Below are 27,172 nucleotides of genomic sequence, written 5' to 3'. Positions count from 1 at the left end.
CCATCAAAAAGAATGAAATCTTGCATTTGTGACAACACAGATGGACCTTGGGGGTATTATGCTAAGTGAAATAAGTCAGATGAAGAAAGATAAATACCACGTGATTTCACTCATATGTATAATCGAAAGCAAAGAAACAAATAAAATTTTTAAAAACCTCAGAGATACAGAGAACAGACTAGTGGTTACCAGAGGGGAAGGTGATGGGGGAAAGGTATATGTATGAAATGGATGAAGAAGGTTAATTCTGTGGTGATGGATGATAACTAGACTTGTGGTAATTACTTTGTAGTGTATTCAGATGTTGAATTATAAAGCTGCACACAGAAGCTAAAATAAATAAATAAATAAACAAATAATAAATAAATAGATAAAGTACAAGCTGTCTCAATGCCATATGAATTTGAAGAGGAATAAAATGGCAATTTTCTAGTCATATGTCCACATGTGGGGTAACACTGAACTTGTTGCTATGCTCTGAGTGATTAGCAGTGCAGTCTCAGTCAGCTTTCAGAATAAGCCATTTTGGGGAGAGAACCTTCCAGAACTCAGTTAAAAAGAACAGGATTGGGGTGCCTGGGTGGCTCAGTCAATTAAGCAGCTGACTCTTAATTTTAGTGCAGGTCACAATCTCACAGTTTATGGGATCAAGCCCTATGTTGGGCTCCATGCTGGCAGAGGAGAGAAACACTAGTCTGTTTTCTCCCTCTCTCAGCCCCTCCCCTGCTTACACAAGCGTGCACTCAGTCTCTGCCTCTGTCTCTCTCTCTCCCAAAATAAATAAATAAACATTAAAAAAATAACAGGATGGCCAAACCATTGCCACCCTAAAGACCTCTTGTTTAACTCTGCCAATAGCAGCACCAAACGTGCCAAGGTGAAATGGTAAAGAGGGTGGGGTTGGAGAGGAGGAAATAAGTGTGGCTGTTTGGCTTTATAATGATACAAGGAAAATCCCTCCTAGATTATGTATATCGTTTGTTTTACTGGATATCATCTTAACTGCTATGACTGCAGATGCTATTACTTAAAATGCATATTAAGTTATGTGGTCCTTCTTAAAACCTCATCAGACCATTTAACTTCTAAATTTCTATTAGCAACAAACTCTAATGGAACTATCTCAGTGGTGCTTCTGAGAGAGGATTCAACTGATTTAAAGTCTGTAGAAAAGTGGGATGACCCCATCCCACACCTAGAGACACAAAATGTGCAAAAACTTATACCACCATTTTTCTTGCTGAATTATAAAAGGTGAAGCAAATATTAATAGCAATTTCCAAAGGAATAAACTTACTTTCAGTGCAAATAGGACAGCATCCTTTTCTGTTGAGAATTTTACCCTAATCAAGAGGAAAAAAACAAAAAACACAAGAGCTTAATGTTAAGAAACAGGGCACGCTGAAGACAAAACTTTTTAAAATACCAGTTCAACTAATGAAATCAGTCCGAGCTATATTTGAACTCAGTGCTCAGATGGTGATGATGATAGTGAAAATGAACTTAGAAGTATCAGGTTCTAACGCCAGGCAAAGTCATTCAGAAAGCTTTCCTGTTCTTATCCTCTGAGAAATACAATATCTAAAGGACTCACTGGTGTGATTTTTTTCACATGGAGGGAAGATGCAGACAGTCTGGATTACACCTTTTCACTTATATCCAGACTAGCCCTCTAGAGACCAAGCACACACATAAAAATGAGAATCGTCTATCAACCTCTCGATCCATGTAAGGCCTTCATTCTGTCTTTGCTTGTTGGAGGGGCCCAAACAGTACATCATAACCCAAGCACAGGCCTATGGATATGGACAATATCTGTGCTGCAGATCACATTCATTCAGGATTTCTTCTTTCATCAAGTGGTATGCTATCCATGTTAAGTCACTGTTATCCAGTCAAAGCCAATGAAGCTGAGGGTTTTGAAATGCTGAGTAATTTTCCATTACCTTTCTGGAAATACAATGTAATCTCCTATATTCCATTGTTTCTCATTTTTTTTAATGCATGACGTTAAAAAAAAGGAAACATACTCTCAGGGCCGACATCAGAAAATGGCATTGTCTTATCTCTGACTCAATGAAGCTCAGAGACAAAAAGAAATGTGGTCAATTGCCACTACTGATCAATTGCATATAGAATAGATTTAGGTACTCAAAAAAAAAAATCATACTGACTTAAAAAATGCTGGTTGATAATTGAGGAACTAGAACATCATCTGATTCATTTTTGCAGCAGAGCCAGGCCTAAAATGGTACATTAAAAGCTATGACAACTTCGCGACTTAAAACTTAGTCTCTCAGCTCACTCAGCTCTCCCTTGGTTTGGGGCATTAGGACCTATTTTCATTGCCTAAAGCTCTATTCATTTCTATTTGGCACAGAGGCCCCTTTTAGTTTCTTGTGACTGAAAGAAGCTGAGGACAAGATCAAATGAGGTCTGCTCTAGCCAAAATCAATGAGGTTGGCTCCCCCTGGAGTAGTGGCCTCGAGGGAGTACAGAACAATTTGAACCAAGGCCCTAATAGAGGGTGACTATATGAACCCCCACATCTGCACCTTGGCAGAAACTGCCATCTCCTTTCTCCTGGAACTGAGTGCGGCTGGTAATCTCACTGAATCATATAAGGAATAAATCAAGCACAAGCTATGAAGTCTAGGCTCCCAAGTTATATGTTGTAAAACTCCGGACATGTGACCTCACTGGTAAAAAGGGTCTAGTAACAGCACTCAACTCAGAGGGGTGGTCTCAACATTAACAGAGTAATGTCCTGTGACTATACAGAAAGTCTCAGTATGCATCAGTGATGATGAGATGGAAGTGTTATAATGACCCGTCCTCACTGGAACCCCCTACAGGCCTTCTCACAAAAGGCACTCCTTTGCCTCTGGGGAGGGCTTCAGGGGAGGATGGACAGGAAGTCCAACCATAAGACCCTTCAACAAGGCACCCACACTTCTGGAAAAAAAAAGAGGAGCAGTAGCCAGGAAGAACAGAGCAGGGAATATAGTCTGCTTCTTTAAAAAAAAAAAAATTAAATTTCCCCAGGCAATGCAAGGGAGGGGAAATAAGCATTTAACAGGGTTTCCATGGTAGAACTAAGTTATCTTCCAAAGTCCTATGTTGGCCCCTGAGGAGGGAAAATGTAAACCGGAGGAAAGGCTGGAAAGATGCCTAGAAGCAGAAAGGTGGCCCCTGGGGCAGGAGCCGGGCCCAGACAAGCTTTGACAAGACCAGGAGGGGGAGGAAAGGTCTGCACTTGGAGAGCTGGATGCTCCTGGCTCAAATGAGGCCCCCACAGAGGAGATGCTAACAAGATGCCACGGACATAAAGAACGCTGACCTCCCCACAGCAAGAGGACAATGAAACCCATCAACCCTGCCACAGTGGCAGGACTCAAGTAAAGCTGGAAACTCCACCACTGCCTGTTGGGGCTAGTTACTTGAGCCACCAGGTTGGCACAGCATCCTGTTTTTGTCTTGTAGAATAAGGAAGCCCATTATTACCAACATGTGCTGCAGGAGTTCATTAGCAGTGAGGGTTCCCCAAGGACTGGCATAAATGATGTGATCCCATTTTTCCCAATGAATATTTATAAGCAGACCATGTTCAAGTCTACTTATTGTATCTCCCTTTTTTTTTTCTTTTATGGGAGATTTTCAGTTTTATGTCTGAGGCTTTTTAAAGCAAGACTAATTAGGGTTTTTCCCCCCCCTTTTTTTCTCTCCCCCCTTCATTCAGTTGTGCAATAGCAACAGCTGTTGTTTTTTTGTGCCTCATTTGGCACTCAAGTAAAAACAGCAACTTTTTGTTTATAATAATAACAGATGTGAATAAAATTAAAAGCTGTCTATAACAGAGAAGGGAGGACATGTCCTGAATATATGGATATATTTTTTCATTCACTGGAAGGTATTGAATAGGTTTGACATTTTCCCAAAATGCGTAAAACCTTGAAAGGTTTCAAGTTGCCGAGGTGAACTCAATGAAGCTCAAGCCGTAGAAGATAATGATTGCTTTATTCAGCATGCTGGAACTGTGGGTTTCTGAAAAGAGATATTTCCATAGGGGCACTATTTCCATTTTGGGCTACAGTGGAGGCCAAGGTTAGAGAGGGAAAACGTCAGTAAAGGGGTCGGGGGTGCTGCTAGGCCAGAGAAACCCCTTGGGGAGTTTATTAATAAACAACTACATACACTTGAATGGCGAAGGGAAGAAATCTCTGATTTGGGAAGAGGCAAAAGAAAAGAGAAAAATATGGTGTTCAACAGAAAACCCAGCAAAAGGATCAAGAGAGCAGATCTAACAGGAGTTGGAGACATTAAAACAAAGAAGTGGGAGAAGTCAATGAGAAATAGGAGACTTGGGTCAAGTGTAAGGTACGAGCTATTTTCCTACGAGGCTAGAATTTGGGTGGGAAGTGCAAAAAAGAAGGAGAGAAATTTGCAAAGGGGGTTTGTGGCCATTGGGGGACCTAGAAGTACCAGGAAATCTAGATTCTGTGTTCAGAAGACGGCATATGGCCATGCCACAGGTAGGACGTTTCCCAAGACCTGAAGGTAAAGAAAAAGTCAACCTGCATTCCAAACATACCTGCGGGCAGCTGCTGATGGGAACGCATTGCTTCTTTCGACACTCTGTCTTGCCTTTCACACAAGCACAGATGGTGCAATTAACAGAGGACCACATCTCTCCATCCTATGGGAGAGAGCACAAGATTCTGCTATCAGCTGGAGGCTGATGGGAACTAATCCAACAGGCTGGGATTTCTCTGCCAAGGAGAGCATTTCTTACTCTGAGTGAGAGATCCATCATCAGACTAAATTACTCTGAGGTGTCTATCTACACCTACCCAATTTGAAGGTGTGTGTAGGTGTGTGTGTGTGTGTGTGTGTGTGTGTGTGTGTGTGTGTTCCCCCTCCAGGATATAAAAAGAATTCTTATGCATGTAACCAAACCATATTTGCATCGTGCTCCTCCTACATTGTTTACTTAGCTTCACCCTGGAAGACAAGCATGAGTTGAACATGATGCAGTAGCAAAGGTCTAATGTTCCTGTGTGATAGACCTGAAGTGTTTAAGCTATTCCAGGCAGCAGCAGTTGAGATGTACAAAGGTGGTGAATTTATTCCCACATGTGACATGGTTCTGGACCACACAGGGTATGATCCATTCAAAGAACAGAGGCTAATTCACAGGACTCTCATTGCCCAGGCAGACACTTGATCAGCAAGCCATCCAAATATGTGGAGCCCAGATGGAATACTCCGAGATACCATGCCCCTGTGTGTCTGATACTTTCCTCCCCAAAAGCTAGATAGCACCTTGGGACACATTTTCTAGCCCAGAAAGGGCTGTTTGAGGAATATTTTTGGCTCATTGAATCTATAATATGCAGTTGCCAAATACCCAGCCACAAGAAGCCTTATATCTCTGGAGAACACACAGGGATGTGCATCCTAGCTTATGCAAGAGTAGATTACAGGCACAAGGGTTGGATGTGAAAACAAAACAAAGATTTCTTCCTGAGTTTGTAGATATAAGCAGAAAAACTTGTTAAAAGCAGAGGAACTATCTCAGATTTTGATGATGACTCCTCTTCCTTTTCCTTTGCACATTTTGAAGCTATTTAAGGACTACTAGAACCTTTTATTTCTCGAGAAACAAAGACCTAACTGAATTTGTCCTAAAGGGCATCTGACGAGTCCAAATTCTCTGTGTGCACATTTCTAGGACTTGGTGTTTCAAAGATGACTCTCTGTAAATTATTTTAGGCTTCATCACATAAAGGAACCTTTGTACAGGAGCCTTGAAAGCACTTTGCACACAATACCATTGTGAGAGGGGGTCTATTGCATCCAGGTGCTCTGGAAACACAAGAATGACTTTATGTAAAAAGGATACATGAGTGGCTCTGAAAGCCTGGTGTAAATACAACACACATGTGACCCCCTTCTTTTGGGCATGACACGTCATGTCTTCTTACTGATTCCATAAGAATCAAGACTCTCCTTCCAACTCCATCAATGCAAAAGGAAATCTGGCCAAGTACAACATGAGGATCTCCCACATCTGACTTGATTCTGAGGGTCCCAGTCTCAAGAATGTCCTGAGATGATACCTCAGGTACAGAAAGACTCCCTCCATCCAAAAAACTAAATGGAAAGCAGTTTGGACAAATACAACAATCTTCATCCTGACGTTTACATGGTCACTGCACAGCTATGCTGTCAGAAAACTACGGGTTGTATTTGATAAGTAGCAGATGGTCAGGAGACAACCGTGCTAGGTCAGTTGGGGCAAGGCTCTCTCACCTTTGCTCAATGGCTGTGCCAGCATGACATCCTTACCTGAATATCTTCCAAGTGAGAAAATCTCTCTTTGAAAAAGCAGCTTTGTAAAAAGTTCCAAAAGTATTAAGCTATAGGACCATCAGGATCTTGGTAAGGGACACTGAGCATCTCTGACTGAATGAGATGATGTCCTCAGCATTTGGGCTCCCATAACAGTACCATCCGGAGGTGGGTGGGGGTGGAGGGGTATCTTCAGCTCAATCCCCATCACTGGATGACCGCATTTGGAAAAGGCAATAATGTTTTACAGGCTTAAAACACGTCATAAAGCAAAAATAAAGCTGAAGAAAACTACTTTTTCAAACAGTTGCTTCTCTGCCCCATGTATATTTGATTTTAAAAATATGTATATATATTGCCATATAAATAATTACATTTGTGCACGCATAGACACACACACACACACACACACACACACACACACACACACACCATATGTGTCTACAAAATATGGAATACTCCAATCTGCCTTTTATCTGGAGCTTTTTACATTTCAGTATAGTACAATAGTTCCCATGAGCTTGGCTTGTGACATACCCGGAAGACCTTGTTGCCAAATTTGCACACTTTGACATCTTCTGGAGGCACTCGCAGGAGGCACTCTTCACAACAGGTCTCCTCCCCTCTGATGCAGCCACCAGGGTGGGAGCATTTCTTCTTACATACTACAGTAGAGTCCTGGGGACCCAAAGGCAAACCAGAAATTAAAAATGATTTCCATCTCTACCAACCATCTTACCTGGCCTTCCTTTAACAATCCACAACTAACTGCTTTAAAACATATTCTGGGGGCACCTGCATGGCTCAGTTGGTTAAGTGACTAACTCTTGATTTTGGCTCAGGTCATGATCTCACAGTTTGTGAGTTCGAGCCCCATGTCAGGCTCTGCCCTGAGCATAAAGACTACTTGATTCTCTTCACCCCCCTTTCCCCCCCAAAAGAAAACATATTCTGAAGAAATCATATTTTAACTTGTTGTAATAAATCTTTCATCTACTTCAAAATGTTATTTGCTGACTAAATATCCGGATGAGAAGGTGAAGAAGCTATGAATAGTGTGACATACCCTCACTACTTTCCAAATGTTTATAATTTAACGTTCAAGAAGCTGATGATTCCACTCTGGCCAGCGTGTGGCAAGAAGGTCCAACTCACTATGGGCCAACCAGTTTCCCTCTTCCTGCCCTTTTCCTCTTGCATGCTTTTCATTAACATGACTCTCTTGGGTCTCCTCGAGGGCATTTGCCACCTTTGAGGAGTTTAGCATAAAGGCATGATATCCAATCAAATAGCAAAAATTAAGAGCTAATGTTCCTCCTCAAGATAAAATTCCTTAGTGTGTTCCATGTCCACAGAAGAATTGAATGAGCTATGCCAAAACTGACCATTCTAAACTCTTCTATAAAATATGTAATCTTTTTTTTTAAATATGTAATCTTAACCAGGTCGCTTAACCTCTGAAAATGATGAGTTTATATCTGTAACTTTAAGAGGTATGGCTTGATTTCTAGCCAAGTAAATTGTGCCTGCCAATTCATTGAACAACATGTCGAAGAAAAGTTCAGAGCAGTTCAAGAAAAGTAAACTCTTCTAGTTCCCCATCCAACAAGATGCAATTTCATTGGAGTAGGTTATCAGCTAGAATGAATGTTAAGAGCAAAATATTTATGAGACTTGGTGGCAGGCAGGGAGGGAGGAAAGCAGGGTCCCTGGTATATGGACAATCCCTTCACAGTGTGGAATTAGTATCAGACCAATGATAGGGAAACGAGACCAAGCCCTCTCCTTAGTTAGTATTGAGAGATAACTCATTCAAACAGGTTGTATAAATCAACGTATGTAACTTCTGCAGCTTCTATGTTAATCCTATGACTTCAACAGGTACTTCTGGTATTATCTCCTATACTCCTACTGACTTATCCATCTAAGATTAATATAACAATGTGATGATCCTTTTAAGAAAATGGCATTGGTTGTCTTTTTATTTTTAAGGTTCTACCACATCAGATAATGGATAGGACTCAGCACTGGACAAGACCAGGGGGGAATGCCAGTTCATCCATTAGGTATGTTATCTGGTGCAAATCCATCTCCGTGAGCCCCAGATTCCTCATCTTCAAAAACCTACTTCTCAGGTTTATTGTGCAGCTTAAATGAAATATTTAAAGTACTTGGCACAGTTTCTGGCACATAGAAATTATTATAGGTCAACTCATCAATTGGGGGAAAAAAAGTCCTTTGTCAAACTGCACGTATTGATTTCTAGTTTGAAAAACAAGGACACATACTAGCTCTCAAGTAATGCATACTTCATGGTAGACTCCCCAGTTTTCATTACACACACACACACACACACACACACACACACACCACCCATTAGATCATATGCCTGGCACTAGTTTAAGCAATGGGAATATTGAGATGGATAGATGTGCTTCTGTCTACAAGGAGCTCACAGGGCAAAAGGAGACAGAACCATGTGAACTATTAAATTGCAATATAATGTCATTAACAGAACTAGTAAAGGTATAGAGGTAGCAGAAAAGAGGGACAATTACCTACTTATGTGAGTCCCCTAGTCAGTCACTAGGGGAGGAGCTAACATCTGAGAGAGGCTGTTGTGCATGAAGAGGAGTTTGCTATTCAAATTGAAGGAAGATGAGGTCGCTCAAGGTAGAGGAATCATCAAATATGAAGGCACAAAGATTCTGTGTTTTAAAAATTGGTTTTAAAAATAAATCACTGCCATAAAGACTCTGTGTTCAGAGTACTATGAAATAATTTCCTGCACCTGTCATGGCACTGGGTGGAGATGCTGGAGAGGGAAGCTCCAAGCAGATAGAAAATAATAATGATTATCCAAAATGATTGTAGCCTGATTCTTGAAACATCCAATTTCCCAGAGATGACTGTGAACTCATTCTCTCTCTCTCTCTCTCTCCCTCCCTCTCCCTCTCCCTCTCCCTCTCTCTATCTCTCTCTCTCTCTCTCTCTCTCTCTCTCTCTCTCTCTCACACACACACACACACAAATCTCTTGAAGGAACAGTATTAATTACACTTCTTTTCAGCACTGAGAAATACTGTCTGATCTCCTCTCAAAGAATCCATGAGACCCAGAGCAGTGCAAGCATAACAAATTCCCATCCGTGGGACGTCTGGCTTTCCTGCAATCAAGAGAACTTGGGGATGTGATGTGTTTCATCAAAGGTTTAGCATCCTCAAGAGGAAGCTATAACCTGTGAAATTCCTGGAGAGGAAGAGAAGTCATGAGGATGAAGGCCAAGGCAAACAGAAGGAGTGGCTATAGGTTGAGCATAGGAAAATGTAAACCATGGAAGAGAGGAAGGAGTCTCAGGAAAGTATTCTCAGTCTTGGGAAATACTCAGTGTTCAGTGCCAGGGAACAGACAGTTCAGCCCCTACTCGGCCACTTCCCTGAAGTAGTGCATGCTTCTTAACAAAGCATGCCTCAAGTAATCAGGAACTTCTGAACTCTAATCTCAGCTACTGACTCAGAGCTGACATTGAGCAAAACTCTCCTCCTTCCCTCTCTAGCCCTTTAGCTATTAAAGACAAAACAACAACCATCACCGCCAAAACGTATTCTTCTAAATTCATGTCACACAGATGTTTGCATTAACTCACTAATGAATGATTCTAAAATCTTCCATTAAGATGGTTCCCTTCTTGGTTTAAACAAAAATCACTGTATAAGCACAGTCAATGAATGTGGGCCGTGTATTCCTTTAAAATTCTGGGGCTGCGGAATTCTTTCTTTACCAGTCATTAGGCCTCTGGTTGCCTTTTGAAAAAAGCAAGCAATGCTTTTCTTACTTTCCAAGTAAGAAATGGTACAATGAACAACACATAAATACCCCCCTCTCAAACTACCAGGTTTATCTTTGTGATGAACTGTAAATCCTTGCCTTTCTTTTCTCTTGAATGTGATTAAAGTCATTTTTATTATGTGGTATGTTAAGGAGCTCATCTCGGATAGTTAGAACCAGAGAACGCTGCCAGAGACACTCTGTGTCTGATTTTAGAAAATACCTTAGGACGGTCCCTCAGACTTTAGTTCTCACCTCCAGAAGCTAACTTGTAGGTCCTGGGAAGGTAACAGTGAATTGTAATCTGGGTCTTATGTTTGAATGTCCTTACAACCTTAAGCATGATTTCAACTAGTAAAATGGCATTGATAATGCCTCCTTCCAATAAATGACAGATCATTATGTTTGGCTATAAAGTTAACAGTAACGTCCCCAGTGCAATCGTTGTCGGATCACAGCCCCTCAGAACCACCTTACCCGGCAGGTGCATGCAGTGCAGTTATCGTAGAGAAATGAAGATCCGTTGTCATAAACATCACTGCGAAAGAGGCAGCTTCCAAATGGGAGGTCAAACACTTTCCTCTGACCTAGAGGGAAGCAACGGCATGGTTAATGCAAGACAGAAGCCAGGATTTCCCACTTTGTCATCAACAATTCTATCATAGGACTGTTAAACATTCTCACAAGACCAGGTAAATCTGGTGCACAAAAATAGTCCTCGGCCAGACGTTCCCTGGAGTAATTAATTTAGAAAGTTTTTATTATAAAGAGCTTGACTCCACACTGAATCCTGTAAGTTCAACAAATCTTTATTACCATCATAGTGAACCAAGATGACCAGATCTATTTGACCTGCCCTCGTGGAGTTCACAGTCTACCGGTGAGACAAACTCACAAAAATGATTTAAATACAACAATATGGTAAGTTCCAGAAAGAAGACAATCTGGGAACTGTGGGGACAGGGAGGACAGAGAAGACTTCTTGGAAGATGCAATGCCTCGACTGCATTTTAAGGAATAAGTAAAATTATCCAGGAAGTAGGTATTGGCAGGGAAGAGGCACAGGAAGTCAAGCTATTCCAAGAAGGACTAGAATGAGTGAAAAGGAGAACCAATGATATAGTATCTCAGCTGGAGAAATTACAAGTCCATTGGTATAAAGGATGGCACTAACTCAAAATGCACATAGAGGCAGAATCCAACCCACATGTCAAGTGCCCAAGCTTTCACAGGCATCACACTTCTGTAGAATTAGCTTGATTTTCCCTGATATGAAGATTTGATTTATGATCAAAAGGTCCAAAAAGTAACCCCAAACAAAGAATGCAATCCAATTTCATCTTTTCTTTCAAATTGCGAGCTTCTACTCCCTGGAGCATATAAAAACATCCCTGACATGTTGCTTGAGTCAAGCAACATGTTAAGAAGATGAAGATTCATAATCACTCATTAGATTTACAACCACACTCTTTCTTCTTAAAATTTTTTATGTTTTATTTATTTTTGGGGGGAGAGAGAGAGAGAGAGAGTGAGCAGGGGAGGGACAGAGAGAGAGGGAAACACAGAATCCAAAGACAGGCTCCAGGCTCTGAACTAGCTGTCAGCACAGAGCCCGACATGGGGCTTGAACTCACGAACCGTGAGATCATGACCTGAGCTGAAGTCGGACACTTAACTGACTGAGCCACCCAGGCACCTCCACACTCTTTCTTCTTATAAAAAGATTAAAAGCAAACTCTAGTTATCAGAAGGCCCAGTGAAATGCTGAAAATACCTACAGGCACATACTAAATGCTACTCTCAGAATTCAAATTGTTGGAATTACCATTAACAGGAATCACAAAAAACGCCATCTTCCTGTTAGAGTCAACTTCAAGGTTAGGATACGGTATAGATGCAGAATTAAATTACTAGCTTGGTTCTTACTACCAGAAGTAAACTTGCCTCAAAAGATGACAGTGAGTTATAGTCTGGGTCCCACATATAGACTCCCTAGTGACCTTGAGTAGTTCTCCAGGCCTCACTTAGTTCACTTGTAAAATGGTAACAATAATGCCTCCTTGCAGTAACATACCACCCTCTCTGCCTAAAATGCTAACATGAAAAAAATAAAAAAATAAAAAAAATAAATAAATAAAATGCTAATATGAAAGTAGGCAACCAAAAACCCTTTCATGGTTAGACAAAATCTAACTAAATGACTGTATTTGCTCCTAGCAAGTATTAATAATCCAACTAAGACAGGCATTCTTACGTGCACCCCCAGGTCCTGAGTTTCTTGAAGCTTGTGGAAGCTTGCAGACTAAATTAGAGGACTGCCTGCAAAATACAAAATTCTGCCTTTCTCTAGATTTTCCTCTAGGCCCTGAGGCATCAGAAAGCTGTGTGCAGGCCATCTACTCAATTATTTCAATTAAGCAATGTTTAAAGATTGGGATAACCTGGTTTGCCTTTTTCTTATCTTTCATCTACATGTGCTTCATGTACTTTATAAGTGACCTTAATTCCTTTTTGGCAAGAGGCAGGATATAGATACATAAATATAGTCTAGCTTCTTTCCCTACCAATGAAAATACATTTTATGGTTGAGCTCCACATTATTCCTCAGAGGACCTTTCACCTCTTAGAATGAACTGCCCCTTCCTGTGTTCCCATAGCTTGGAGCTTTTACTACATTTATAGTACCCAATATTGTGGCATAGATGGATGAATGAGTAGGTGAACAAATGGATGGATAGATTGGAGAACTGATGCACTAGTAGGTCACCAAATAAAAAGACTCTTCAATAATATCCCCCTGAAAAAAATATGACCAACTACTTACCTTATCACTCAAAGATAATTTTTACCTAAAAATATTGATGTAAAGTCTTTATCATAGACCCTGGAATTCCCTAAACAACCCCAATAAGTGGCACATGATGAGTGTTATCGTTATTAGCGGTGGTAGGATTCAAATATGATCCTAGGCTGTGTCATTCTAAGAGGTGCATTGGGTGCTCAGTATACACAAACCTCTGATGAGTCTCTTCATTGAAAATGAAAAAAGAGAGCTAGAGAATGTTGCAATGCAAAAGGCTAAGGTATGTCATGTAAATGAATCCTGTCAAAGGAATATGTCATAGCAAATTGGTGTCCAACCAGCCAAAAGTCTGATTAGACTAAGATTTCAGGATCTAGAAAGTATCCTAGTGTTTCCTTTTTTTTTTTCCTTTCTGTCTTTTGTTGTGTGGGTATATTTCTTTTTACCCCCGAGGAACACAAAATCTTACCGTAGTTCCAAAGTCATCATGGCCCCAAATTAAGATGAAACATTCAAAAGAGTGGTTCAGAGAGTCCACATTCAGCCTAATTTAAGTCATTTCTACATTATTCCACTGGGGTTTAGCCTAACCAAAAGCGGTCTCATTTGGGAGAATTAAGATTTTTAAGTTTCCTAAGACTTACTGTTCCTTTTGTAGTCTGTCTTATGACCACAAATGGACAGAAAAGTCTGCATTCAATACAACAGCCATTCCTCATATGAGAAGCTTCTGAGTTGACTCAGCACATCCATAGTATGGGCTTCAAAGCATTAATCAAGTCTACTTATCTTCAATGTCAGGCCCCAAATGCCACCTCTTCTGTAATGACTTTCCTGCTCAGATGGAATTCTGTGTCCACCATGACCAAAAGCATGACGATTTCAACAAGAGTGAACTGACTAACTCTATTCCAGGAGTACAAGCACACATTGGCAACTCAGGAAGCACACATATCAGTGGAAATGTCTTTAATCAGGCATGTATAAACAATTTTCTTTTGTTCTTTTAATTACTTCATAGTTACTTAAAAAGTATTACATGCATGTGTGTGTGTGTGTGTGTGTGTGTGTGTGTACATGCAGCAAGAGGGCAAACATTAGATGAAGGGTTGACAGGTGAATCCTGTAAAGAAAAGAAAACTGCCTTAGTTTAACAAGATACCTTTATTCAACAAGTTGGTTGTAAAAAGACAGACTTTAGACTATGGCTGTGATAAGCTGGGAATGAAAAATATCAATCAACAGGAGATTCTGGAATTGAGAAAAGCAAGCTATGAAAGAAAGGAGAGAAGATTCAGAAAAAAGGGTGTGGACAGTAACTGATAGGACACTGGAGCCCAGATACACAGTGACATTTTCCTAAAGGCATAATAGCTGAGACCTCTTAAGAACAAAGGGAGGATCCATTAAGGATCCATTTCATGTTGTTCACTGTGCTCCACTAAAAGGTAATCACCCTCACTGACCACAAACCTTCAGTAAAATCTACTACACAAGTCTTGATTCAGTAGCACCACAGAATGTGAAAAGACTGGAGGGGAATATCCCTGCAAGTACAAAATGATGTTGAAGGAGGAGGAAGAGGAGGAGGAGGAGGAGGAGGAGGAGGAGGAGAGGAAGATGAAGTGGAGGTGGAAGAGGAAGAAAGGAGAGAGAGGACGAGGGGGAGGAGGAGGAGGAGAAGGAGGAGAAGGAGAATTAAGAGAAAAACAGCAGGAGGAGACCAAGCCAGGGGTGACTCGGAAGTGTATTAGCCTCCTCAAAGATCCCTCAAGATTCTAGTGGGGTTGCTGGAGGATTTTAGTGGGAGATGCTCTATTGTATTCACACACTGGGTCAGGCTACTTTTCTTTGAATCTTAGTCTGACCTCAACTAACTCAAGAGTTTGAAGATCATGTGTAAGAAGCTGACATTCAGATTATAAACAAGACCTAAAGGATCTCTTGCCCTAGAGACTCTCCATCACAGGCTGTCTCTTTCAACTGGCAATGTATATGCCTCTCTCCACATCACCATGGAGGCTTGGCAGCAGCAGGTTACAGCCTGGGCTTAGGAATCACAGGAACTCATATTCAGGTATCAACTCTGTAACTCACCAGCTGTGCCACCTTCTAGGAATCTACTCCCCTCTCCTGCAATAATACTAACCACAACATGTATATTACATATCAGAATGATATACTTAGCACCTATACGGCACAGCTTCTTGAGAAAATTCAATGAGAAAAAGCATGTAAAGTGATTTCCATAGTACCTAGGAAATAGCAAATGCTCAATAAAAAATAGCTCATTCTCCTTTCCTGTTGGTTACTTTTCATTGCTCCCTTCCAAACCTCTTGCTTTTGGTGTCATCCTCCTTCATACTTCTGCCTCTAAAAGTAACACTAGTCTATATTCTTCCATGTGTTAATTTCATATGCCTTTAAAATACTAATCATTTCTACTAATTGTCATATGTCCAATGAAAGACAGTTTCTTCAATACTGCTCTCGCCATCAGGGGTTATCATCCCAAGTTGCCTGGTGAACCAGGTTTACAGATACAAGGAAGCACAAGAGAAAAGAAACACCTGTAGAGACCTCAGACAAGAGATAAACACCGGGCACACCTTACATTCCTATAACCAGAAAAAGCAGTTATTTCTAATAAGCCATGAAACAGGACAACCTGAGAACCCCAACATAACAATGTGAATGAAGACTCTCAGCAGAAACTCCCAAGAATAAATTACATTGTTCTTTTATCTGAAAACAGTCACTCACCCAAACATTTAGGGCAGCACTGTCCTGGGGGAATGTGGCTAAGGTGTTGAGGACAGGAGAGAATGGGACAGACTTCTCTCACGCACTGTGTCCTGCCTCCCTGAAGAAAAGAGAGAGAGAAAAAAGCACATTTAGAAAAGTAAGTGCATTTATACTGTATAATCAAGATACCTGAAACAAACCTAGGGTCTTCCCTGGTATCGGGTCCTTGGGGGTGACGGCTCAGATCTGTGTAACTTCTCCCAACTATCCTTTTTCCTTTTATCTTCCCTGGAGGCCACATGAACTGTACCCTTGAAAAGACTGTCCCTGAAGAGATTATTACAGTATTACCTCTCCCCACCTACCCACCACCTTTCTTTACCTTTTTCCTTCTCAAGACTAGTCAACTATCTTCATTGGCCTGAGATTGGAGGCTTCCAGTACTAAAACTGAGAGAGTCTTAGGCAAACCAGGAAAAGTTGGCTTCCCTTTCCAACACCCAAGCAAGCAAAGGAGTCCTCTGGGCGTTACTGAGGCTTTTCCTCCTCTTTCGGACCTTCATCTTTCTGTAGGTTCTGCAGACATCTTCCTCCAGGAATACTTCCTTTTCTGTAACTGCTTAAAGGTATTATTAGGATGGCTCTCGGAGGTTTAGATTTCATGAAGCAGCCAATCCGCTGAAAATGAATATGCTGCCGATATTCAGAAGAACCATTTCACTGAATTCACTCAGCTAACCAAACTTTTCTATCACAAGTAGAAGGCAAAAGATGATTGATATTGGAAGGAATGGCAGAGGCTTAGCAGCCTATGGGAGAAGTTCTAGAGCTTTTGAATTTTTCCCTGCCCCTCATTCTCCACCCTTCCTGTCCTCCTTTCTGACATCCATTCCTTCCTTCTTTATCCCAGCATGCCCCCCTTTCTCCAGCCATCAGTATCTCTCCCCTGTTTACAACTTGAAGATGCAACACGCCTACTTCCCCCTCCTCGATGCTTCTGCCAAGGTGTCTGTTTTCCCAGCCTCAGCAACTTGTAATTGAATCTTCAGAAAGCTGGGGCAGGAAAAAAAAAATAGTGCTTTCTAGTCAATTTACACCCAACACTTTTGCAAGGTTCATGTGAAAACTATCCTGTGCAAAATGAATTGCTACTAAATTTATGAATAATTTATTTTTTTCAGAAAATCAGAAGATTTGGTAAATAGATCACTAGACAAATGGAATTTCAATGGATTGGCTTCTCTGGGATTTGAGCTAGAAAGCAAAGGAGTAACCCTCAGGTACCCGCTGTCTGAAACCGGTAATTTATATCTCAAGGGGCCTCAGGAAATGAGGAACTCACACTGTAAAGAAGGGAAAGATTCCCTGCGGCATTTCCTCACACCTTCTCCACCACTTTATGCAATAACACCAGACGTTAGCCGTCTGGATCAAATTCATGCCCATCCTAGCATACTGCTGCCATCCATTGTTTCTGCTTTCCCTTCCTGCTCTTGCCATTTTTATTATTACAGTTTATTCTTTGGTAGGGGTGGATGAAAAGGGTAGGACATGTTATGTCTTTTTAAATATTTATTATTTTTAAGCCACTCGAATGTCAGATTCTTCCCCAAACCAAGAGAGAACATACAAAAATACCACAAAAAGCTCTTCTGTTGTTTTTACATTATTTCCAGATCAGCAAGAATCACTAAAAATCTCCTAAGAATCCCTGGCTGTTTTCTGTGAGGTTCCCTCACTCAGCTCTGCATAATCCTAAAGTCTGGCCTTTCACTAGACTTCAGAAGCACATAACCTGAGTCTAGGTCAGACGCCGAGGTCTGCCCCAGCTTATACATAAACCACAAAAGTTAAATCTAGAGGGAGGACAGAATGCTTCCCTTAACTTTTAATTTCAAAAAAATTCATCTGCAAGCAACTTCCTAAAATCATGAAGCCTCGGGCCACATGAGGCTGCCTGTGTGTTGGCTTCTCTTAGGTGCACAGAGCACATATTCTTTTCATTGATAGTCTCTGTTCTTGTTGGATCAGCATCTATTTTTCAAGCATATTTGAAAGTCAAAATTTTTACGAAATATTACATAATTGCATAGGAGTTAACTTGTCCAGCACTTCGGAAAGCTGGCAAAAGATTAGGTGGGCTCCAGTAATTTTTCTTACAATAAGGTCAAAGAGCGGATTTTGCATATATAATACAAATGCAGTTTGTGTTTCCCAAGAGCCCCTTAAAGTAACTTGAACTGCAATCTGGGTTTGCTGGTTTAGTCAAGTTTTATTTTGTTTGGGTTGCAGGATCGTGGCACAGCCCAAGTCCCAAGGCTGCGTTCCAATTAATACCTCCAAAGAAAGTGCCAGGCTATTTCGGCTCACAACCTGCTTCTATGATTTCAACTCAGCAGGGAATCTGGTTAAACTATGAGATGTGGCTATGCTGTAAACTAAGAATGTTAAAATAGCAGAAGTGAACATTTCTGTTTCTAAAAATGTACTAATTCCTACTGTAACTGCACTAACTCCGGCTCTGTCAGATTAGCACACTCTTTTTAACCGGCCTCCCTGCCTCAGCTCTCTTCCACGAACCCACCTGGAAAGTTCCATATGCCCAGGATTCATTTCCAACATCCATCCATCATTTCATTATTTGATCAAATAGTTGTTTAAGGCCTAGATACGCTGAGACTACAGCGGTGAATATAACATACAAAAATCACTCACCGTATGGAGCCTATGTTACCACTGCGCATGTCCCCATGCTAAAGTGGAGGATGAGTTGCCACTGCATTTGGGATAAAGTTCAGGCTAAAAGTCAGTTGTAGAAGCAACGATAGCCTCACTAAAATCTGCTTCTTTTTCTCCTGACATAGACCAACACTACATTTCTCAGACTCCCCTGCAGTGAGGCCTTACGACTGACTACGTTCTGACCAACAGGAGGTGGATGGAAATAAATAACACGCTTCTAGGCCTGACCCATAAAGGTCTCTCACACTCAGTGCTCCACATTCTCACTTTCTATCTCCGCTACATGGATAACCACCTGAATTGAGGGGATATCAATAACTTTGCACAGAATGGAAAGAGCTTGCTTCCCTGGGTCACCATGTGGAAGTCTATCCACTAAACACTCACAATGAACTATTAAATGAGCAAGAAATAAATTTAATTGCATTAAAATACTCAGATGTGGGGTGCCTGGGTGGCTCAGTCAGTTAAGTGTCCGACTCTTGGTTTTGGCTCAGGTTATGATCTCACAGTTCATGGGATCAAGACCCGTGTCGGGCTCTGTGCTCACAGCGCAGAGCCTGCTTGGGATTCTTTCTCCCAATCCCCTGCTCGCACACGTGCTCTCTCTTTCTCTCTCTCTCTCTCAAAATAAACAAACTTTAAAAAAATAAAATACTCAGATGCATTACATCTTTATTACCACAGTTAGTCTAGTTGGTCAAGATACCCCATAACCTTCTCTCCCATCTCCTTTCCTCACAATATCAACCTGGAGAGGAGAGTCCATTATATATTTTTTATTGTCCCCAGGCACATCTGAGGCCTTCCATATTCTTCATATGTACCCCTTTCCTTCTCTTCCCCCATCATTGACCCCTATAAAAATCCTGCTTCATTCAAAGTCAATTTGGGGCCTCTTCTCCCCTGTGAAGCCTTCCACACCCCTTAATTTCCCAGTGACCCCCTCTATCTTTCCATATCTTTCCCTTTCTCATGTATATTCCTGTATTCTTGACACATACATAGAAGTTTAATCTGGCAAGATGACACTGGTTTTGCCTTCAAGCTAGACTTTGGTGACAGCAAGGACCTTTGAGCCTAATATCCTTCAGGAACATGACGGGCTCAAGGAAATAACTCAGTAAAAATTTCTTAAATGAAAGGAAGAGCCACCACACATGATGGGCCCTAAGAATCTAAATGAATTTCTCAAATCACTGTGAACTACAGGATGCTGATAAGCTGGTATAGTTTCAGGGCTGTCTGCGTCTACTTACCTTGTATCTCCTTGGGTTTTACACATTTTAGGTACTAACTAAATGTTTGTTGGTGCTGATATATCAAAAAGCAACACTCAACTTCACCTTCTAAGCTGGCAGGATTTCTAGGACCCCATGTGTTTTGTTAAATGTTTGAAAATTTCTATATGGTTAAAATACACAGGGACTAATCACTATTCTCATCTGGTCAACAAGGAAAGGAACTCTGGGAACTTCCACAGTACTGGTGAGTTACAATTTCCACCATTTTTCTTTAGTTTGTTCTTTACAGGTGGTCATTTGTTCTTTACAGGTGGTCATTTGGTCATATCCAAGTGCTTCTCCAAAAGTGGCTGTTTTTAAAAGAAAGACATGAGACTTGTCCCGAGTCTATTTTCTACCCCCTTATTTTTGTCTTAGCTGATTTAGTCAAGAACACAATTGCTTGGTGTGAAAGTTTACCCTAGAGTAGCAGTCTTGCTGCATAATAAAATCTATCTTCCTGAATACAGTAATGAATGCAAGATGATAAAACCACAGCCATATGCATGCAGGATTCTTCCCCCACCCCTGAGGACCATTGAGAACTGAGGGCTGGAAACCATACTGTAACGTATGACATAGCACTCATCCCTTGAACAGCATGCAGAGTCGGCTCCCCAACAGGAGGTGGGAAGCAGAGTAGTACATTTCTAACCAGTTAGAACCAATCAATTATACTCAACCACATTCTAGAAGGATTTTTCCCCCCAACGTTCAATTGTTTGAAGAGAATGGAGTTCTCCATTGATTCTAGATGAAGGTGAGAATAGGGGAGAGAAGACCGAGAGGGGCTAGTATAGGGGAGAAATATACCTTGAGTGCAAAGAGATTATGTGTGACCCACAATTCTTATATCATTACAGTCAATGAATGGTACAAAGCTGATTTGTGAGTAGAGTACCCACTCTGAATTGCAAATTGGGTCCAAAAACTTCACAAGAGGAAAAGGATGTCCTTATCCATGCTTCTTTTTGGCCTGCAAATTTATTTTGGTAAACTTTCAGAGCATGCCAGTTACTTCCATGGGTCTTGGTATTTAGCCTCCCCTGTTCTTGGCCAGTGTAGAACAGAAAAAAATCAAAGCAAAGATGGGCAGTAGGTAAGCTGTCCAGCTGAGAGAGCAGGAGTAGAGTGGACAATGGAAGAGAGAACGCCCCAAATTGTAATGAGTGATCTTAGAGAAATGTATTTATAGATATGCTACATACACAAGGACGCATGTATATACATATACACATGCTACATTGACATATATGTATATACCACTACGGTATAATAACTTGTGTGTGTGTGTGTGTGTGTGTGTGTGTGTTTGTGAGAGTTACTCACTAGACCAGAGTTTTTCAAATTTGGCATTATTAACATTTGGGGTCAGAGAAGTCTCTGTTTTAGGGAGCCATCTTGTGCATTGTAAAATGTTTAACAGCATCCCTGGCCTCTATCCACTAGATGCCAGTATCACCCTTTGTCCCCTGGTTGTACCAAACAGAAATGTCTTCAGACATTGCCTAATGTCTCTGGAGGACAAAATCATTCCCAGCTAAAAACCACTGTACTAATAAACCAATGCTTTCTCAAGCCACAGCCCAGGAACCTGCATTTTTAATAACTTTCCCAGATGAATTAAATGCTGCTACCCAAGGCACTGCATTTTGCAAAATGTGTCACTCACATGAGCTTCTAACAAGCAGCATTTAAGGCTTATTAACCTTGTGAGTTCCTCCAGCAGCTAGCACATATCCCAGCTTATAAGTGTGCTCCAGACGTGTGTTCTGAGTGATAGAGCACATTTCTCAGGTGGGGGAGTTGTCTCTGGGACATGAGCCAGGCCCTACTTCACCTCGCTAGGGGCTGGGGGCCACTTTTACTCAGGCTTGTGAAGGAAGAGGGCAGCAGGAGGAGAAGGGAGGATGCAGTTGTGGTTGAGGTTGATGGGGCTGAATTCACCAAGTGGTTCTGTGCTGAGACCAATGCAGGCTTTATCATCGTAATCTGTGAGGACTCTGGAAACTGTCTACCCCAAGAATCTGAACATTGTGCTACACATGGGCTTATGTTTCCAAGTGATAAAGTACAACTTAACTTTGATTCTATACAGAGTCCAGAACACGTCAGCAAAAGCTTGACCAAAGTACTTATTCTGACCCATAAAAATCTTGAGCAATCACCCTTGAAAAGTGTCCCCCCTGGACTAACAAAAATAAAACCCTTTTATCTTTCATACCTATTCAAAGAACCATGACCTGATGCTCTGTCTTGAGAATCCAGCCTAAAACAAATTCCTTTTATTTTTTCCATCAATTAACGTCTCCAAGTCCAATTGTATTATTGTTTATATTATTGCTCTGGTTTCCTATTGCTGCTATAATAAATTACCACATAAACTCAGTGGCTTAAAACCACACACATTTGCTATCGTACAGCTCTGGAAATCAGAAATCTGAAGTCAGTCTCCCTGGGCTAAAATCAAAGTGTCAGCAGGGCTGGGTTCTTTCTGGAGACTCCAGGGAAGAATCTAATCTGTTTTCTTGTCTTTTCCAGCTTTCAGAGGCTGCCAGCCTTCCTTGGCTATTGGCCTCCTTTCTTCATCGTCAAAGGCATCAACAAAACATTCTCAAAATCTGTATGACTCTGACCCTTATGCCTCTGTTCAAAAGGACTCTTTTAAGAGGGTCCATCCAGATAATCCAGGATAATCTCCTGTCAAAATCCTTAATTTAACCACATCTGCAAAGTCTCTTTTGCCATATAAGGTAATAGTCATAGGTTTTGGGGATTAGAATTTGGATGTTTTGGGGGTCAGGGGATCCATTATTCTGCCTACCACATATATTGTTAAACAAATGACATTTAATTTCATTGTGCCATCCCAGATGTAATATTTCAGGCCTAATGTGACTACAAAACACTAAAATCACCCATTCTATCAGCCTTTCCCTCCTTGAAGAAGCTAAATCCCCCCCACACCTTTTTTTTATCAGAAAGAAAAAGATAGCTAAGAATCTCAATTTAAATCCTGGTCAGGGCACCTGGGTGGCTCCATCGGTTAGGCGTCTGACTTCAGCTCAGATCATGATCTCACTGTTCGTGGGTTTAAATCTCACTTTGGGCTCTGTGCTGACAGCTCAGAGCCTGGAGCCTGCTTTGGATTCTATGTCTCCCTCTCTCTCTGCCCCTCTCCTGCTCACGTTCTGCCTGTCTGCCTCTGTCTCTAAAATAAATTAACATTAAAAAACAACAACAGCAACAATAAAAACCCCACACAAATCCTGGTCATATGGTTGCTGAACTGAGCAAGTTCACACCCAATTACTGTTTGTTCTTCCTATGCTCTTCCCTAGTCATTTCATTGTACCTTTCAGAAGGTGATATGCAGCTCAGACGATCTGAATTTCACATCCTACGCACTCTCTCTTTATTGTTATAGGCGACTCATAAATGTCAATGGACATCTTCAGGAGCAACGTTTTAGGTGTTAATAATGTAGGAAAGCTTTCCTGTTGGCCAATAGGCCCCTTCAGGGTCAGCACGCTGGCCATGCTGGTGAGCACTCATCCCCCAAGCTCAAGCTCCCACCACGCAGTATGTTGGCTGTTCACCCTCTGGCCTATACTGGTGAGCCCCGTAGGGACTTCACGTCCTCTGGTGGCCAGACAGATGACTCCCAGAGACTTTGACTGCTCATCATATTCAAAGACGCTTACAGAAGAATGCCTGTACTGGCATCCTCACGGGTTTGCACGGCCCTACAGTGAGGTCTTAGCCTGCTGGCAGCATTATCAGGCCAGCTTCCAGCAGATGCAGAAACCAGCAGGTCCAACTGGGTTGTGGAGACAGCGCTGGGCTTAAGTGCACACAGAGGCAGAGCCAGAGTTTGCAATGGTGTAAAATAAATATTAAATTCTTAAATAACCAGGTGATATAAATACATTTACTACTGTTTCTCTAACTTCATTTTATTTTTTTTAATTTTTTTTTAAACGTTTGTTTATTTTTGAGACAGAGGGAGACAGAGCATGAACAGGGGAGAGTCAGAGAGAGAGAGGGAGACACAGAATCGGCAACGGGCTCCAGGCTCCGAGCTGTCAGCACAGAGCCCGACGTGGGGCTTGAACTCACGAACCGCGAGATCATGACCTGAGCCGAAGTCAGACGCTTAACCGACTGAGCCACCCAGGTGCCCCTCTAACATCATTTTAAAAGGAAGTTTCCATATTGTGTTTGCTTAGGTCTCCCATTTAATGGTAAAATTTGCCTATATTCCTCGTTGAGTCCTCATTCTTAACTCTGTCTTGTCACTCAGCTGAATGGCGGATTGTTGTTCTTGTTTTTGTGTTTTCATGTGCTTGCTTTGGAAAAGAAAATTTTGAAATCCTTCCTCCTCCCCACACCCCACTTCACACAGAGGCTGACACACACATTACTGATAAGACTGGAACACCGTTTGGGGTGAATTCCAACTGGTTCCGGGTTTCCACAAACATCTTACTGTATTCTTTGTCTATTTTAAAAGCAGGAAAATAAGACCACCCTATGGGACCACGCTCAGATGAAACCTCTAAAGAAATGCCCTGGGAAGCAAGGGATGGGGAAGGCCCTGTGAATTGGAAGAGGTTGGCCAGCAATAGTATGTTTGGTGTCTACAAGCAGGCACTGAGGGATGGCTGGAAACATAAGTGATCTTCCCTGAGGAATGTGAAAACCCTTCCCAGGCTCACAGAGCAGAGCAGAGCAGAGCAGAGCAGTAGGGGCTTACTGATAAGGTCTGAGAATCTGGTCCTGCGATGCTGGTGAGCAAGGGTGTCCTCCCTCTCTCAAACAATCGATAAAATAAGCAAATAAATCCACAAGAGAACACCCTCCTACTATTGCAGATTCCAAGGGACCTCCCAGACCACCCCAGTAGGATGCTTCTCAGCTACCACCCAAAAAGAAAAAAAAAAAAATGGAAAAGAAAGAAAATGAGCCCTTTTCCTTTTCTTGCCTTTTTTTTTTTTTTTTAATCAAAGTCCAATCTTTCATCCTCATGTAAGTAGTCAAAGCCGTTACAAGCCTACTGCTGACACATCAAACGCTTTAGCTTCAGTCTGGCCTGCTTCCAGGAAGATGAAAAGAACAATCATTCAGAACTCACACCTCCCATGAGTTATGAGCCATTCCTGAAAGGAAGGAAATAACCCCATCGTGGAGGAGAAAGGGCATTTTTCATATTCCTCAGGTTGTCCACACCACAGCAAAACTGGAGATGCGTGGAGGAAGAGGCCCCATGAGGGCTCGACAGGGGCAAGTCTCTACAAATACTGACCCCCAAGACAGAAAGCCAAGCATCACTGAGGAACTGTTTCTCTGAAACCTTTCAGCTGACTTTTAAGTTTGGCTACCAAAAACAGTATATGTGCACCACCTGTCTTATATATTGTTTTATTTTATTTCCAATGTTTCGTTTGCATTTATCATTTGCCCCAAACTAGGCTGAGAGTTTTATCTTCCACAAGTGCCTCAGTCTTCCTAGCTCCACAGCAAAGCCACAGTAACATCACAAGTGTTTGGTTTTCACTTAAACACCTACTTGGAGGGTCATGAGCTAGAGCTGAAAGTCAATCCAATATGTGTGTGCTCCAGTAAGGTTTCCTGAGGAACAAAATTATCTGTTGTCTTGAAATGAATTAGTCCTAATTAAGGTCTATCTGGATCACCTCACTGTATTGACAAAATTATACTTAACAAGTCTTTGGGATATTTCCTAAATATGGTACGCTTGAACATCCTGCTAAAAAATAAGATTACACTTACACTTCATTTTCATTTCTGAATAGCAGTGGGCTAGTCACAGCATTTTGGCTTTCGTTTGCCCATTCAGCAAACATTTGAGTTTCTGTGTGTTACATATAGTGGTCTTTAAATAAAAAATTTCAAAATCTTCATTCAATATACATTACCTTTTACAGGTCTCTATTTTGTATCAAGTGATAATTTCCTGAAATTCTAACAAAATCTAAAATGTTAAGTAAAATATGAAGGAGTCCTATAAACACCCTGACCTCCATTAAGGGACACTGTCCAGGGAGACCAGAGATTTCTGGCACTATTCATTCAAACTAGGGGTGCCCCTGGGGATTGGTCTTCTCAACCAATTCAAAGTTTGTGTTCTGAGACAAACAGGCTACAACCCAATCTTGGCAAGCTCTTGGGATGATCATAGTCTAGGCCAAAAATTATCAAAGGAAAAGAAGTATACAGGCTGTTGGAAACAGCTGTGGAAGGGGTGGGAGGAGGGTCCCAGTTTGAGCCAAAGCTAGCATTCTGACATGTCTGGGCAAGCCCAGTGAAAGGGAGAGGTTCATCTACATAGCCTCTGGTAAGGGGAGAAAAAAAAAATCCATCCTAAGGGAGGAAGAGATTAACACCACAGAATCATTGGTTCCAAAGCCTAATCATAGAAGCGAGGCGTTATTGCAAATACAACTTGGCATCTGTCACTCAGTCATCCCAAGTCCAGTGTCATGGATGGCTGTGTTGGTCCTAGGGGAGAAAGATACTGGAAATAAAGCCTAGAAATCTGTGTCCTTGAAACCTCTGACATTCAAATACAGACCCCACTGATCTTGGATTCCTATAATTGAGTAAACCACACAGAAAAGAAAGTGTTCCTGGTCCTTCCCACTTCCCCTCCACACTGCTTTATCATCACAGGTCTCCAGGGTATTAGCAGCAATGTGCAATCAAAGCGAGTGGAAATAGTAGCCATGCTAGGCTGAAAAGCGAAATGCCTATGACATGGTGGCAGTGCTAAAAAGAGGAAACAATGGCAGACAGACCATGGTAGAAGATGGACTTTTATCCAGTCCAGGAAAATGAGATTCCCTGTATCATGAACTCTGACTTGCTAAGAAGACTGACAATCAGTGTCCAACATTGGACAATATGAAACAGCACCTAATAGACAAGGCAGGGGTATATTCTCTGACAAATGGATTCATATGTTGGTCAGGTTGAAAGAAAAAGTGCCCTTTTACAGAAAGAATGAATTATATTAAATCAATCTTGAGGAATAACATCAGGCCAGGTTCAGAAGCATTGTCTTGTAATCTTGGCCAGAACATGCTACAAAGAGGCCAGAAAAGGGAAGGTACCTGTGTGAGGTAGCATCTGGATGGAAAGCTTGCCTGGCCAGGTATAGCTCTGTAACTGTGACAATACCTCAGCAACCACAGACGTTTTTTTCAAGACGGATGGAGAACCAGGCCTGGACAGGTCAAATCCTTAACCTTATAGATAGGAATGGAAAAAAGCTCTATCCTACAGAAAGGACTGGGTTCAGGACTGGGTTTTTTAGGCCATAGCTAGGACAGCAGTTCAAGTGCTTGTCAGAAGTTCCCTAAATGCTTCAGTAAAAACCAAGGATAGTCTCCATAGTTCCT

The 27,172-nt window shown here is 41.6% G+C and overlaps 1 protein-coding gene across 2 annotated transcripts in view; it reads right to left on the bottom strand.

Annotated features, from left to right (window-relative positions):
* BMPER (BMP binding endothelial regulator) overlaps positions 1–27,172 on the bottom strand; it is a 250,315-nt gene that overhangs the window by 100,251 nt on the left and 122,892 nt on the right. For both annotated transcript variants that reach the window (XM_043589236.1, XM_043589235.1), the window contains exons 7-11: positions 15,746–15,845; positions 10,657–10,766; positions 6,889–7,029; positions 4,592–4,696; positions 1,298–1,343 (exon numbers count right to left, since the gene is read on the bottom strand). In XM_043589236.1, the coding sequence (XP_043445171.1) occupies positions 1,298–1,343; positions 4,592–4,696; positions 6,889–7,029; positions 10,657–10,766; positions 15,746–15,845 (502 nt within the window). The remainder of the gene's footprint in view (positions 1–1,297; positions 1,344–4,591; positions 4,697–6,888; positions 7,030–10,656; positions 10,767–15,745; positions 15,846–27,172) is intronic.

This window comes from Prionailurus bengalensis, chromosome A2 (assembly GCF_016509475.1).
Source record: "Prionailurus bengalensis isolate Pbe53 chromosome A2, Fcat_Pben_1.1_paternal_pri, whole genome shotgun sequence".
NCBI lineage: Eukaryota > Metazoa > Chordata > Mammalia > Carnivora > Felidae > Prionailurus > Prionailurus bengalensis.
This window is presented reverse-complemented; position numbering and strand designations above follow the sequence as displayed.